General features: G+C 34.7%; 2 protein-coding genes across 6 annotated transcripts in view; one reads left to right on the top strand and one right to left on the bottom strand.

Moving 5' to 3' along the window:
* LOC5574903 (probable beta-hexosaminidase fdl) overlaps window positions 1–17,160 on the bottom strand; it is a 205,845-nt gene that overhangs the window by 139,132 nt on the left and 49,553 nt on the right. The gene's annotated exons all lie outside the window — the stretch shown is intronic.
* LOC110675790 (serine protease/ABC transporter B family protein tagD) overlaps window positions 1–17,160 on the top strand; it is a 61,448-nt gene that overhangs the window by 38,224 nt on the left and 6,064 nt on the right. For 2 of the 3 annotated variants that reach the window (XM_021841587.1, XM_021841588.1), the window contains 2 exons: window positions 2,023–2,164; window positions 12,172–13,093. In XM_021841587.1, coding sequence (XP_021697279.1) covers window positions 12,570–13,093 — 524 coding nt within the window. In that variant the 5' untranslated portion in view covers window positions 2,023–2,164; window positions 12,172–12,569. The remainder of the gene's footprint in view (window positions 1–2,022; window positions 2,165–12,171; window positions 13,094–17,160) is intronic. The other variant, XM_021841589.1, reaches the window with a different exon arrangement.

The raw sequence follows: 17,160 nt of genomic DNA, 5'->3' as shown, positions 1-17,160 counted from the left end.
AGAATCCAGGAATTCTTGTGAATATCCTGTGAGAATCATCTGGAAACTCTGAGAGAATCCGGTGTGATTTCGAAGGGAATCATGTGAAAGTTATGTGGTAAACAATTAGAATGGAAAATCACTTTGGGAATCATGTAAGAATCTCATAAGAATCGTGAGGAACTTTGTGAAAACCCCTTAGGAATTCCGTGGGAATTGTGTACAAATACTGCGGAAATTATAAGAATCCTATGGAAATTTAGGGTGGTTTCCATGAACATCCTGGGGAAATTCCAAAAGAAATTCTGTGGGAATCCGGTGGATATACAGTATACATACGATCAGGAAAGTAACAAAGAACAAATAGTATTATCGAATGCAAACGGAACTAGAATTTGAAACACGGATATTTTGCAGATTGAGATACTCTACTTGGCGGTTCGTTTTGGGCCTGTTTCCCCTATCTTTATGAATACGTATCATCACACGACGAACGGGAAATCATTTCGACTTCGTTCCGCATCGTTTGCAAATTTCTGGTGCGATTAATGTATGCACACGACATCGTGTTGACACGCAAACAGAACCGAAGAGTTGTATTGTAACAATCTTTGTTAAAGGTTTAAGATATAGCTGATCTCTGAAACTCAAGCTCAGCTGAAAAAAAAACTCAAATGTCGGTCAGGTGGGAGCCACAATACTAAAATAATACTTAATCCACTACGTGTTCCATCACGCAGCGGGCATCACAGTTGTCATTTTCAGCTTTCATTTTCCATCGCGTCGTCGTATTCAGCAATCAAGATTATAGTTTTATTTTTTTCTATTCTCAGCTTTAAGTGGTTCGTGTTTTGACATTTCGAACTGGTGATGAGCGGCACTAGCCGCATTCATCATCGCCGTTGGTTTTCCGTGAATTTTTCTCATTCCAAGTGGAGAAGGAGTATGATTTGCTTCTGCCAGTGACATTTATTTCGTAACCCACTTTATGGGCATGGATAGCATACTAGACATTCATAGATTCGGTATCTTGGTGCAGCGTTTCCCAATCGCTTAAGGATGGATGAACACCGACCGTACTGAATAATGGTTTTCTTACGATTTTATAAACCATGTTTTCGTTTCAATTCGGTCTTAAAATCATAAAAAGCCCAGACAGGGAATCATTCGAAACAATTACATTATCTCGTCTTTGAAAAGTTATATTTTAATTACATATGAGTCATGTTAGAAATTTGAGACAAAACGGTACATATGCTAAAGGTGGTCGATGGTCATTATACCTCGAAACCCTCTAGCAGTGTTTTTCTTCTCGCTAGTAGCCACTCAACGTTCTAATTACTGTTTGACGTGAACATTTGCTCCACAAAATGAATCAAAACTTTTCTTTATCGATTAGAATCGGAGGATTTCTTGTAGATAGTGCTCTCCGTTTGAAACTAGATAGATCTTTCTACAGTACCACAAAACACTATTTGTTTATGAAGTACTTCTTCCGATTGGTGTCCTCGATTACGTAAGGGGCATGATAAATTTAAAACTGAATCGAACAACGACCATACACGGAAAGCCGGAAGCAGCCACCGACGTCAGTATCAACATTATCATTAACTTCCTATGTTACCACGCTAACCACTATCGTTCGTCAGAGATGATAGATAGCTAGCTATACAGGACTGCGGCCGTTGACGGCAAGAATCAGATAATTTCTTAAAGAAATTACCCTCGCGTGACGTTCATTAGCAGACTTCGAACAAAACGACGAACACTAGGGCTTGGGTTTGTAGTGTTTATGTAATTTGAAGGCAAGAAGGAAAGTTTTCCCTAGTGTGTCTAGATTTGGATTAGCTTCATAAACCATCGAAGGTCAATTGAAAGATTCCCCTCCAAACCTCAACATGATTTTTTTTTCTAACATTTTAAATATTTTTAGAAAGACATACCAAAATAATTATTTAGATATAATTATTGTTTTTATTATATCATACAAGAATGACTGAAAGTGAAACTCATATGGTTCCCGTTGCTCCTTTCTACTTTCAGGGCAATGCTTTCTGTGGTAATCACGGTGTTATGCTTCGTATGCTACTGTTGCCATCGGAACATCAAAAAACGATCCAACTCTATCTACCGACAGCAGTGGTTGGAGAACGAAGCCAATATGGAGATTTACAGTGTGGAACAGGTAAGAATGTTTGATGAATTGTATCATCTGATGAAAAACATGGATTATTGTTTGATTTGCACAATCTGAAAAATGACTAACCAATAAAACATTCAATGTGACCTATCGCAGGCTGTAGATCTTGCTTTAGGAAACTTGGTCGAATGACGTTTTGTCGAATGATGTTTTGTCGACTGACGTTATTTATATTATCATTATATTTATGCAAAGAGACAATTGGTCGAAAATCTTATCATCGGATGACATTTGGTAGAATGGCGTTTGGTCTAACGTTTGCACAAAGGAATGCATGGTTTAAACTTTATAGCACTTGATCAAAAGTTTATTACCGATAAACTGGCACATATCATCCAACTGGTGGAGAACTAACTCTGTAGTTATGTGAATATCCTAAATTTCGATGATTATTTAAATTTAAAAAATAGTATTTTGTATATCGACTAAAATACTTAGTTTAAGTGAATTTATTACTCTTTTAAAATTTCATAGCATATCATCATTCTTTATACAACTGCTCAAAACGTTGTTTCATTACACAACTGTATGAAAATATTGGTCTTTTGAATTTATTGTTCTTTCAAAAAGTCTTCGTTCTTCGTAATGAACTGCTGATCGTCATCTGATAGAATCATTCGGAGAAAGCTCGGGATCTTTTTTTTTTGAAATTATACTTAACACTACAGGAAAAGTGCCGAAGTGAATCTTAAGTGTCGCCAACAGGATACGTTTCTCTACAAATGATCAATTAGCCAATTGAGACTTCCAGCTTAATGTTGTTCCTCAAGAAAATATTTGGCTTTACTGGCGGCGTCGACGACTTCGAGTGAATAACAAATTTTGATTCGAATGGTTGCAATAATGGCACTGATAAATAGTTTGATCGAAGAGAATTAAACAAGAAAACTGTGCTTATTGTGTATATCGGGTGGAATAAGACGAGTTGGCTGAAATGTCAAAAGTATGATTGCTTCCTTTTTATTTAAAAAGCGTATTAGCGACAAAATGCTACTCTCGAAGATAATCGGAATAATCATGAAACTTTGTTTTCATACTATTCAAATTCAACCAAATGTCATATGATTTCTATTGCACTAGAACGTTTGCGATAAAATGTCCATTCGAATTTGTATTTTCGACTAAACGTAATTCGTCTGAATGTCATTCGACCAAACGTCTTAGATTCGTAGGTCTAGTCGAGGCACACACCATCAACATTTCATGATATTGTTAAGTGTTATCGAAAAAAAAGTCAAACACCGAAACGACAGAAAGACGAAAAAGAAACGGTCGGAAGAACAAAATGTCAAGGGCAGAGCAAGTTACGGCCGGACAGCAAAATAATAGTGAATTCTGTGACTAAAATGATCAAGTTAGTGACTTCAAAACTACAAACATTAATCCAAAAAATTGAACACGTCCATTTTAAAAATGGACATATTTTCGATAAAAATTGTGAAAAAATGTTTGGCAAGATTCTTAGGAAATTGGAGGTCAAATTTTAGATTTTTTATTTTTTGGCAAATTCCTGATAAAAATCTCTCACTGTTGTTCGTAGGCACGCTTAGAGTCGAATTGGGCATCTCAGAGAGCCGATGGAGTATAGGGTTGTGAAGGAGAATATGGGGTCATGACGGACTTTGGTTTCAGGTTGGCCGATTGCGCTGCAGAATTACCCGTTCTGTGGCGTACTTGGTTGACGCGCCCAGTCTAGCGTATAGGAGTCGTGGGATCGAAGCCCACCAGAACGATTCTATTATTTTATTTTTCACAATTTTGCACCTCAATTTGTCCAAATTGACTTTGAATTTGAAACCTGATAGATTTCAGAGAAACAGAAATACAGAAGAGAGGAATCCCAGGAAGTATTGTTTTGAAGTATTTTTGTACGAATTGCATTCGAGGTGAAGTGAATTCGAGGATATTTTTTAGAAATTTCCAGAGGAAAATCAAATCCGTAAATTTATTTTAATAGGAGTACGAAAGAAATTGCTGACATACCATCTGTAGTAATCCCGACCAGTGGATTACAACAGAGTTGCAACAGATTTTGTTACTCAGTTAGTCATTTTTTCTAACAAAATACGTTATAATTGTGGCTGTTTAGTAGTTAAAATAACAAAAATTATAATACAATTTCCTATACACTCATAAAAATTGAAACAAAATATGTTATAATTTAAACAAACATGTAACTATATATGTTTCAAATCGAACAAAAATATAACTCATTTAGCTATTTTCCATAACTGAATTACAACAAAAATTGTTAGAAGCAATTGCTCTTAATTTTTTTTTATAACAAATTATGTTTTAAAGTGAAACAAATTTGATACAGCCTTTGTTATTATAACTGATTTTGTTTTAATTATGTTATAATTTCCTCATCTACTAAAAGTGCTCCTAACAAAAATGAAACAAAATTTGTTATTTGTAACAAATTTTGATATAGGGGGAGATCCCCCAGTACCGGACACTTAAGTCACTTAATTCATAATTTGAAAAATGTTGGTTTTATGTGCTCGTGTTACCCATTTATGATAAATATTATCATTTTCATAGTGTACAAAAATAAATTTGAAAATATAAATATGAATTTTGACATTGCATTTTGATGATGTATTTCAGTACCAAAATGATCGATATTGAAAGGACCAATACCGGACACGATCTGAAAATGCTTTGAATTCTGTAAATTTTAACATCATTGAATGTGTTTACTATGGGAATAGTATATAATTGCCAATTCAATGCATTTGCAACATTTACAAGAACAATTTGAGTTTTTCTTAGTTCGCAAGATGTCCATCAAAAACCTCTTTCATATATGATGGAAAATATCACATTTAACGATGCTGTTATGAATATTCATTCTTCTTAATGTTATCGCATGTTTGATACCATGATCGACGGAATCCATTAAAAATGGATGTATTTTGAGACACTGGTGCAATAATTACAAAGATATCATATAACAAATCAAGCTGTCCGAAACTGGGGGACAGGAGGTGCTTAACCAAAATCGAAATTTGTCCATATTTAGTTCAATTATGGTACAAAATACATTCGTACTATCAAATTAGGATTATGTTCGAACATACTTGCGTGATCTAAAGTATTTTTTCATATTCAAAATAATTACTAAATAGGCTCAAAATTAAGGCGATACAACAATTTTTTTAAGATTTTCAAACTTTTCTACTATTTTAAAAAGGCATGCATATTTCAAGGATGTGTTATTCTACGCAAACATTAGTCTCCAAAATAGCTTCCTTTTCTACTAATACTCCATCTTTATTGGATCATGATTTCTCAATTTTTCGACTTTGTCCGGTAATGGGTGCTGTCCGGTACTGGGGGATCTCCCCCTAATTGTACCACATTTTTATTATAATCTACTGGTCGGGAAGGTAAAGTTCCTTCAGAAGGTAACGAGAGCATCTCTTCTGGCTTTCAATTGTCAGTTACTCTGAGAATTCTGCCCGCAATTTATTCAACTGCTCTTTCATAAGTATGTCACGAACTTCGTCCAAGATTTATTCAATACCTTTGCCATAAAATTCAACTCAAAGTCGTTTCCGAAATTTTACCGAAATGTTCATCACAAAGTTCTCCAAGAAACGCGACAATCCACCAGAAATATCTAAGCAATACACACCTGAATTTTGCCAGTATTTTTGTTAATAATCCTTATTTTTCATAACGCTTTGGTTTTGAGATCAAATCTCGCATAACTTCTGATCTCGCCCTAAAAGCCATTGGTAACCATGTGTGTAGCTCGTTGTTTCTGAGCATTTGAATGGATTTTCATGTTATTTAACAACGCTATGGGAAAGAAAGGATCATTATCTACCTGCCTGCGATGTTGGTTTGGATGCTTATTGTTTCTTGTGCTCAGAAACAACGAGCTACACACGTGGCTACCAATGACTTTTAGGGCGTTATCTCAGAGTATGCGAGAAATATGATGTTTCCCATTAGCATAACGAAAATCTGTAAAATTCAGATTGTCGTTTTTTTATCATCGTACCCGAAAACAGTGACTTTAGTGACCATTTTCGTGAAAAATAATTTTAGTGACTTTTTGTTGCGAGTTTTTTTTCCTTTGCAGTCTTTATTTTTAGTGATTTTCAACCTTATAGTGACCAAGTAACTAAAAAGGAAAACACAAGGAGGATCAACACTCAACTCAGTTTTCAAAGAAACCAGTATTTTCTACGAAGCAAAACATTTTCGACCTTTTGTCCGTTCAATCTTTTGATTTTACGACGTACGACCAATTGTTCAGATACAAAAGAAAAATAAATTAAGCTTAAAAGCTGCGGTCAAAATTTGAGTCTATCAAGCCACATTTTTTTCAGTCATTTTGAGAGTCTCTAATACTTTAAAATATTGCCTCAAAATAAATAGATAAAACATAGATAAACATAACTACTTAGGGGCCAAAGCCATGCTGAAGGCACAGACGAAGAAAAACGATGCGCGCGCCTCTGGTTGTGAGGTTTGTAACAACACGGGTGTTTGCTGTTTCGACGCCATCTACGATTAAACTGACAGCACCCGAGCGAAAAGAAACATTCCACCCATATTCAGGGAGCCCAGAGAGCAATTCTCTTGGAGAGAAAAAAATACGCTCTTGACTTTTATTACAGAAAGATATTGTGTATTTCTTTCACTACTGGACTGCGAAGTGCGGCTTCATAAGTGCGAAAATGCGAATAAAAGTGCGGGATTGCATCGAATCAGGCTGGTATCTTCATAGCACTTCCCAGACAACCAGAAGTCGCATTGAGAAGTTCACATAATAACTCATTTATTCATACAAATCATCATCAATTAATTACATCAAACCCGCAAAACACGGTGGATAAATTGTCAGATTGATGAGTTTTCTCGCATAAAACCCTTTTTTTTTAGCTCATTTGTACATTTTGTTTCGTCCTGTACACTCATACAAAAGCATTTCGAATCAATCCGTAGCAGTTGTCAAATCAACATTTGTTATCATAAGTTAAGTTGCATAAGATCACAGGTTAGTTCAGTAGAAAATTGTTACACTCGCATTGTATGCTATTATACATCACATAATATATGCACGTATATGGCCTCCACTTTTGTACGTAGAAGGCCTTGTCACGACATCTTATAAGTGAAATGTTGCACGTACAAACGGAAATGATTCAGCAGTTGATCATCAAGAGGATTATCGAGTTATCGATTATCGAATGAAAATTAAGCTGCTTATTATGAATATCAAGATTTCTAGACAACTAGCAACAAATACATAATAGAAAGGTTTCAGGTTATTGAAGCATTTAAACGTACTCATTTATGGCACAAAAACAAACAAAACTTAAAATTCAATACATATTCTTATAAAGTAAGAACGTTTTACTCATTATAATTATAAGATCATATTTCATTAGTTTTTATAATTCATGAAAATGAAGAATAAGCTTCAGCAAACTTGTGTTTATTGACGAATGTGAAAAAGTTGCAACATTTTTACTCAATACGATATGCTTTATATATTTATTGCAAAATCTTCCAGTACCGGTACAGTACCGTGGAACCGGTACTGGTCGCCTTTGCTAAATTACTACTAGCCAATTTTTAAAAACCAATTGAAGCAAAAAACAAACATTTATATGAAATCAAACACAGATGGCCGACGAATAACTGATTTGAAATTCCCGGCTTTCTCCCAGCATTTAAAAAAAAAAATCCGGGCCTATATGAGAGGTTAAAATTAGTTATTTGAAAATCGATATAGAAAAATTGAAAAAGTGTTAAATTACGACTTACACTTAAAGGTAATTTTTCATACAACCGATTTTTACAAAGTATTTTTGACATGAGGTTTCTTAAGTGATCAATGATATTTTTCTGGCAAACAAACTTTAACAAAGATTTGCACAGCTGAGATCGGCATTCTGATTGAGATGTTAAGGATCGAATCAAAGGGACATGTTGTCGTTCTGGTGCAATAGCTTGTTGTTTGTAGGTTTACATGGTTAGTGAAAACTTGCGATCCTTTGTATGAGAGATTCGCGGAAACTGTATTGTTTTTGTTATGAACTTTCTTGTTTGCAGTAATGTAATCCAACTGAAATTATTGTGCTAAGAGCTGTTTTGCATAAATAATTTGCTTTTTCACACTTTTCTTGGTGCGAGATTGATTTGTGTTTTTCTTTTCTGTTGTTTATGTAGCTCATGCGTTCTTAACGAATCAAACTTTTTTAACATTTTGACAAAATCTGAAAAATTTGTCAGAAAACTCATTTATTGAATATGTTTCTATTTATTTATTTTATATCCAGTTCTGAATATAAATGATAGTAATCACATCGGCAATATATTCCCGTATATTTTCCGATTTTCTCCCGGTGATGTGAAATTCCCGGATATTTTCCAGTTCGCTGGCCACCCTGCAAACAGAATAGATTTCATGCAGTGTATGAAACTTCTCAGAGAATAAGTGGTTGTCTATTTCGCCTAGTGTGTTCATTATGACCCTAGTCTCCCTAGAAGGTAAAAAATATTCAATTTTATTGTGATTCTCTTTATTATTTTTTTCAAGTATTTGTAATAGAATTAAATCGGTTATTTTCTTCTTTTCCAAACATGTTATTGATTCTACAGCTACAACATAAACTAATTCTGCAGAAGAAGCAGTGTTACCAGATTGTAAATTTTAAAATCATTATGCAGCGCAACAAGTTTTTGTCTAAAGCACAAAAATACCGATATTTACTTGATTTTTGATCTCTGAATCCATTCACAGCACGTCTGGTTTTAGAGATTTTGACTGTTGAAAATGCATTATTTGACAATATCTGTCAACTTATATGCAAGTATATGACAAATTATGTGTTTAATTGGTTAGATCAGTTTTAAGAGGCCAAAGAATAAAATTTACGGTATTTGCACACTTTCAATACTAAAAAGCTATTTTTGATGATTTGGAAAAATATTGTATCTGGTCATATAAAAGTAACAACGAATTTTGTATGGAGGCGATATAAAATTGAATGATATCAATCAAACTATGTCTCACATGAATATTCAAGTTCTTTTTCGCATGCTCGATGGATTTAATTACCAAAAATTAATAATAAATTTAAGTTTAAATTTCATTGAAACATCAATAAATCTAGTATATTTCTGAGACTTTGGCGACCTGTTGCACAAAATTGTGATATAGTGCAACACTTCTGAGAGCGGAAACGGATTCAGCAACTTCAATTTTACTGATAACACATGATTTGATGTTTGAGAAACGTCAAAAGATTACTATTTTTTATTTCATTAGAAAAAAAAACTATATTTGTGCACATTTCGCTATTTTTTGTTAGGAAGTTTAGAAAACCATGTTTGGACTAGTAGAGCATTTTCTTCTTGGCTTACGACCCCACTGGCAAAGAGCCTGCTCATCAGCTCCTAAGACGAAACATACATTATACATAGAGTGGTTACAAAAAATCAAATATCATTAATAATATCATAATATCAATAGCAAAAAATGGTATTTTGCACTTGCTAATAAGAATATACATATGTATTTTCATTAAAAGTATATACACCAAAAATACCATCAGATATTCCTTTGTACTTTGATCAGAAGTGTATAACAGTTTCTAATGAGAACTACACCACCTGTACAAATGTTAAAGTATACTTACACTCTCCCAAGGTGCGGGAGGCTCTGTTTATTATTGACGCGACAATGTTTTTTCCACCTTGAAAGACACTTGCACTGTATTGATTTCTAACAAGCTAAGATCCAGAAGGCTCTACTTGAGAACGCTGAATATTTTATCGCGCCCCTCTTGCTGCTGTCTCGGATTGCAGCTGGAAAAGAAGGTCAGTCCTGCGGGCTTGTGCTTTGTGGTGTGAAGTTTTCAAACTTTCCTTCTTTGTGCCATTGTGAATTCCTGCGCCTATTCTGAGGGAACACGTGGCAGAAGGTAGCAACCTGTTACCGGGTGGTTTATATAAGCAGTAGGGTGCAGCTAGTCGAAAGTTCGCAAAATCAAAATCTTGTGTGCTCTTCTGAATCTAAATTACATAAGAAGAGAAACCTAAAAGTTTGAGCCAAAAGTATTAAGATTTAGCTGTGATTTGACGGTGCATTTTCATGCTTGAAATTTCAATTCATAAGAGCACACGAACTTTTGGTTTTTTGTGTAATTTCGAAAAATGCATGAAATAAGCCGCACCCTAATAAGCAGGCAATAGTAAGGGAGGAGAGAGGGAGAGGGTGGGTTATTTCCAAACCTAGGCGTAAACTATGTTTAACGTCACGACATTTCCCAGGGTTTTGAATAATTCAGTCTATTGTGAAACGGATGTCATGTTTTACTATTATCCTAATTGGCTGATCGAATCAATACGTTGTTAAGCGAATCAGCAACAGCGCTAAAGGTCAGAGTAATACTTCGAAGAGAAAGGTGATTCAAATTGGACAGCTGTTTGGAGACCAACGAAAATTATGTGTAAATAGTTTAAAAATGTGAGCTCTTACTGACCTGAAAGGACATCGCAATTTAAAACATCTCATTTCTTATCAAGATATCAAACTTTCCTTCCATGTTGGAGAGAGTCGGCCACCAGAAGAATGATATGCGTAGGTGACCCTATTGTTACCACCAGCTGGCAGGATTTCACTTCCGCATCTCCGGAGAAAAAAAGCGGAACAACACAATCCTTAACTCGGGCTAATTAAAACAAATTGCCCTGTTTACTGCCACTTTACGATAGTGTCAGTCAACCTACCAAGACGTTCATTTGTATCCTGGAATGAGACTCAAATTAATTTATGTGCTTTCATCTGGTTGGATGAAGCGAAGGACAAAGAAGGCTTTAAAAAGCATGGTATAAAAATACATGTCTTTTTCCAGACTTAGGGCTTTAGAAAGCTATTGGGCAACAACATTTAGGAATTTTAATACCAAGTGGATCATGATAGTTGGAGCCTTCCTTCGCCGAGTCGTTAGAGTCCGCGGCTACAAAGCTAAGCCATGTTGCAGGTGTCTGGGTTCGATTCCCTGTCGGTCCAGGATCTTTTCGTAAGGCAAATTTCCTTGACTTTCCTGGGCATAGAGTATAATCGTACTTGTAACACGATATACGAATGCGAAAATGGCAACTTTGGCAAAGAAAGCTCTCAATTAATAACTGTGGAAGTGCTCATAGAACATTAAGCTGAGGAGCAGGCTCTGTTCCAGAACGTAATGTCAAGAAGAAGAATAAGTGGATTATGATAGTGCCCAAATAGGTCGCTACTTCACGTGCCAGAGTCATCAATAGTTGTCAGCTGATGAAAACTTCCAATCTCGTTGAAATGGTTACGTTATTGGCACTGAGAGTATGAAACTTAATTGAGGTTCACTAATTAATGTGTTGATCACCAATTGGTTCCTAAAATTTTTAATGAAATCTTGTTTTTATTTAATCACACGAAAAAGCATGTTACTGTAACTACTTTAGCAATTTTTCCCGCTAAAATAATGGCTATATCATGTTTAAACTTTAATTTAAAAATGTGGTCCATAAATGAACCTTGACACTTTTGATCATGATTGACGTTCGCTTAGTCGACAAAAACACCACAGGGGTTTTAGTTCGACCCCTGGGGTTGTTCCTATCTGACATTTCGTAAGGGACACGGAAAACAAAATACACCCAAAATATGAGTTTAAGCCAAAGGATGTGACAAAATCTAAAAAAAAAAGTTTTTTGGGCTTAAACCAACGGAAAACATTAGAAAATTGAGTAAATATGTGTTTTTGGCCTAAACTTAAGCGTTTGGCACTAAAATTGGGACAGGGCTTTAGGACCCTATTGTTATGACAAATGCTCTCGTACAAGTACTCGTCATTCAATTGATTCGCCACGTAATTTCTCGATTCTTTCTGAGTAATGATCAACTTATAAGCCTACAATTAAGCAAAACACTAGTAATTTACAGCACACAACTAACATCCGATTTCTGTTCCGCTCCTCTACAGTGCTACGACACCCCAACCGGATACGGCCCATCCCTCGTTGGAATCGACGATAACGGCCTCAGTGCAAATCGCTGCGGTTCCTACTTCATGGAAAACGGCCCTACAAATGACTATCAACCACTACCGTCCACTGCTACTGCTGCTACCACAAATCAACAACATCAGTACTCCCACATCTTCAATGGCCCCCGCCCAGCTACGATGCCGTCCTGGCTCAGGATGAACTGGCCGCTACGTCCAAGTCCCGTCCGAAAAGTTCCGACCCAAGTGCGGCCTCCTCAGACGGGGAGTCGAACTCCCGAGGACTGTCGGCCAAGTTGGAGCGACTTTTGAACGATCCCGTTGGGAATCAACGCCGCAAGCGAGACCTGGGGCCGGATTTCACCGACCTGGGCCGGATGATCAGCTTGCCCGGATGTGACGAAATTGGCAATTGCAGCTGCCCGTTGAGTGACAGTTTGCAAGTGTACTGCCGCAAGTGTGGCCAATACGTAGACGGAGGGCTGGTGCAGAATCATGTGAACAACAATCAGCTCGTGGGTTGCGAGGCGATAACGGGCCAATCAGGGGAGGATTATGGCGGCGGTGGCAATACCAATTGGGCCGGGTCAACCGCAATTGCCTGTGACAATCTGATGGACTGCGACGGAGACAATAATGGCAACAGCATTCAGATTAGCACCGGTGACAATGGAATCACCTACCGCAGCATCAGTAGCGGTAGCGCACTCAATGAGCTGCTATTACAAGATTTACAATTTCATTCACCAGATACGGCAGCCGGCGAACGTAGCAATGAGTGGAACTGCTGCACCAGTCGCGATGACGCCCGGCATAATGAGGAGAATAATAATAATCTCCCTTCGGGTGCATCGCTGTCATCACCCGTCATAAGGTACATCGGGGAAACTGTACCAGCGGGGTAAGTGGATTTTTTACGCATCTTGAGTAGAGTGGTCGACATTCGTTTGGCCGAGTTCATTTTGAAAATGTCAGAAATTTACAATTTTACAATGTAAGGACTGTTCATTTTAAAAAGTTGATATCTTTTGTTACTATGTGTTGATGAAAGCGCAAATGGTTTTCTGTGCATTATTCGACTAATATTGTACATAATAAAAGAGCTACCAACATTATAAAATTTCACAAGAATGAGCAGCAATGTATAGATCGGTCAGTTTTTGAAGGTTATCAAACTCGATGATTGTTAGATATTGACTGAACATTTTTGAAATCAATATTTTTATTCTCAGAAAGAGCTTGTCCTCCAATAACATCAATCAATAGGCCTCCTAAAAAAAATCAAGTATGTAGCACCAATAGTTTTTGATATATCATAATAACTGTTTGATCTCATTTTTTAAGAAAACATATTTTAAATTAAAATAAAATTCAAATTTGTAGGTTTGAAGTATTTCCTAGAGATAGTACTAATGTAGTCTTGATATGACTTTCACCTTCATAGTGTTGCTAATTTAGTCTCCCTGCTATAATAAAAGCATAATAGAGGAAAAAATGCATTATTTTCCAACGTCCTTTTAGAATACAATGAAAATCCTCAAAGTTGGCATTACTGATACAATGAAATCGCATTTTTTCATGGACCATCTCCATTGGAGTAGGTGTACCAATAGCCGATTTGCTAAGAACAAATATTTGTATTATATATAACAAAGCCAGCGTTTTTATTTTTACTTCATCTGAAAGGTTTTTATTTAGGTTTTGTAGTAAAACTGTAATAACTAGCGTAAATTGTATTTTTCTATTTTATATTACATGAGCCACTTTATAAATAAATGCGACTATGCGAAACTTAAATCGAAATTATAATTTTACAAAGCATTTTTCTCGTCTTAAATGATTTTTAGCGATATTTTTTTAACAACATATAAACATATATAACAATATTTTTTATTATAAAGGCCCCTTTTTATGAAATTCTTCATTGATCGAATTGAAGTTATTAGACAATATTGACTCGCTTATTGAGTTGCATTAAATCTGAAATAATTGTGACCTTAACATGTTTAGTTTAGTTTGAAAATGAGACAAGAGACGGATTTCACGCCAACTCTACAAAGGGATTGGCAGCACCCCTTCAGAATTCAATGAAACTTTCTGGGTGTGAAGACTATGTGAAACTAAGATACTTTACATACTTTGTTTTTTTTTTCAAAATCGATCTAGACTAACATTTGGAAAGGGTCAAAGTTTTTTTTAAACTTTTTTTATAAACCCGTATAACTCGAAAACGGTAAGACCTACCGTTGTATGGAGGACTGTCGTAAAATTTCCTGATGTTTTAGAAAAAAATATTGAAAAAATAAAAACACATTTTCTACACTGAAAAAAAAAATGATTCAAAACTTTAAAGTCGATTTAAAATAACGGCCATTTCAGATTTTGATCATCTTTAAGCAAAAAGTTTTGTAATTAAATTTACTAAAAGTCGTCCATACATTGCAAATTGGACATATTTTAGGGAAAAAAGTTTTTTTAACATCGATTTTTTTAAGTCCCAAAGTTTTTGTTTTACTTTTTTATAAACCCGTATAACTCGAATACGGTAAGACCTACAAAAAAGTGTTGTATGGGGGACTGTCGTGAAATTTCCTAACGTTTTAGAAAAAAAAATAAAAACACATTTACTACACTGAAAAAAAATATATTCAAAACTTCAAAGTCGATTTAAAAAAAAATGGCCATTTCAGATTTTTATCGTCCTTAAGCAAAAATTTTCGTTACTAAATTTACTAAAAGTCGTCCATACATTGCAAATTGGGCATATTTTAGGGAAAAAAGCTTTTCTAACTTCGAATTTTTTAAGTCCAAAACTGAAATTTATTTTTTCCAAAGATTTTGTTTTAAACCGTCAAATATGATCGTGTTTTCTAGTGATAAATTTGAGTTTGAATCAGAAAAGAGATTGTATTTTTATTGAGAATAGTTAAAAAACGGAATTATACGGTGATTATGTTTTTTAAATGAAGGCAATCAATGGACTTTGCCTCTGCCTATGAGAAAATCAACTCCGTCTAACAATCCGACGGATTTTTATGGTTTGAAAGGTATCACAACAGTATTGCAATCATTGAAAAGTAACAACAACCTTATCCATACCCCATTAAATTCTCTTCTAGAAAAAGTTTTGTGAAAAAAAAATTACTAAACGTACCTGCGTTAAACGCCAGATGAATAAGAAATAATGAATATGTTTGTATTGTTATCTACCCAAAAAAAGTTGATATGCTCATAACTCATGATTTTATTTGCAAATAACAGTCTTCTTTTCTACGAAACGAAAAGACTCCTTAAAACAAGGTTAAATACTGGTAATTGACGACTTTTCTGAAAATTATAACGCTGCTCAAGGATATCACTGGAATAATTCCCAAGCAACGATACACCAATTCTAGATTTACCATAAAAAAGATAATAAATTGGAAAATGTTAGTTTTATTATAATATCAGTACCATGACACAGTAGCAGTTCAGCTATTTATTTCAAAATTGATAAATTTTGTTAAACAAATTAAAAGTTATTTTTAAGTCAGATAGAGCTGCAGCTCATTATAAAAAAATAAAAAAATTGTCAGCTTATGTAATTTCAAGAAAATACATGGATTGGAAGCAGAGTGGCACTTTTTTGCCACATCCCACAGCAAAGGCCCCTGTGACGCTATTGGTGGCATTCTCAAGCGAATGGCAAAAAGAGCATGTCTTGCAAAATACTATGGAAACACAATCGCAACTCCGCGAGAACTATTCGACTGGGCAGTGAAACAAACTGATACATGTATCACCAAATAAAATTTCTGTTATATATCTAATGAAAAATATGTTCAAATGTCAGAGGAATTGGTGGAATTGTTTGATAAGGTTAAAACTGTCCCAGGTACCCAAAAATATCATTGTTTTATGCCTATTAGTGATACACAAATTGCAGCCAAACTGTATACCAATTCAGAGGATGAACCAAAAACATTCAATTTATTCAGTAAAGCCCAAAAATAATGTAAATATTCAAGTGCAGATACTACGTTTTAGGATATATAGCAATAATAAAAATAAAACAAACCACGACTTTTTTTCATAAGCATTGACCCTTTCCAGACACCTGTTAAGATTGGCTTTGACCAAATAAGAAATTGAATATTATTGTGATATCTTTCCAACCATAAAAAACCCATCGGATTGTTAGACGGAGTTGATTTTCTCATAAGCGGTATGGTGCGAGATCAATTGAATTTAATTACAAAAACCTCTGTATAATTCCGTTTTATTTCTTTTAACTACTCCCAATAAAACAAATATAATCTATTTTGTGATTAAAACTCATTTATCACTTGAAAATATGATCATACTAGACTATTCAAAGCGAAATAAAAATAAAATAACAAAATCATTTTGGACTTAAAAAATTCGATGTTAGGAAAACTTTTTTCTCTAAAATATGCCCAATTTGCAATGTATGGACGACTTTTAGTAAATTTAATTACGAAACATTTTGCTTAAGGATGATAAAAATCTGAAGTGGCCGTTTTTTTTAAATCGATTCTAAAGTTTTGAATCATTTTTTTTCAGTGTAGAAAATGTTTTATATTTTTTCCATTTTTTTTTTTTAAACGTCAGGAAATTTCACGACAGTCCCCCATACAACACTTTATTGAAGGTCTTACCGTTTTTGAGTTATACGGGTTTATAAAAAAAGTAAAACATAAACTTTGACCCTTTCCAAATGTTAATCTAGATCGATTTTGAAAAAACAAAATATGCAAAGTATCTTAGTTTCACATAATTTTGACATCCAGAAAGTTTCATTGAATTCTAAAGGGGTGCTGCCAATCGCGTGTCGAGTTGGCGTGAAATCCGTCAAGAAAAAAATGTTAAGTATATATTTTTTTCATTTTAAAAAAAATTGCCGTTTTTTTAATGAACTCTATATTCTGAAAAAAAATTTTAGTGTTTGCCAAAAATGCGACAATATTT

This window comes from Aedes aegypti, chromosome 2 (assembly GCF_002204515.2).
Source record: "Aedes aegypti strain LVP_AGWG chromosome 2, AaegL5.0 Primary Assembly, whole genome shotgun sequence".
In the NCBI taxonomy this organism is placed as follows: Eukaryota; Metazoa; Arthropoda; class Insecta; order Diptera; family Culicidae; genus Aedes; species Aedes aegypti.
The sequence above is the reverse complement of the archived record's forward strand: the minus strand, read 5'-3'. Positions and strand labels throughout refer to the sequence as shown.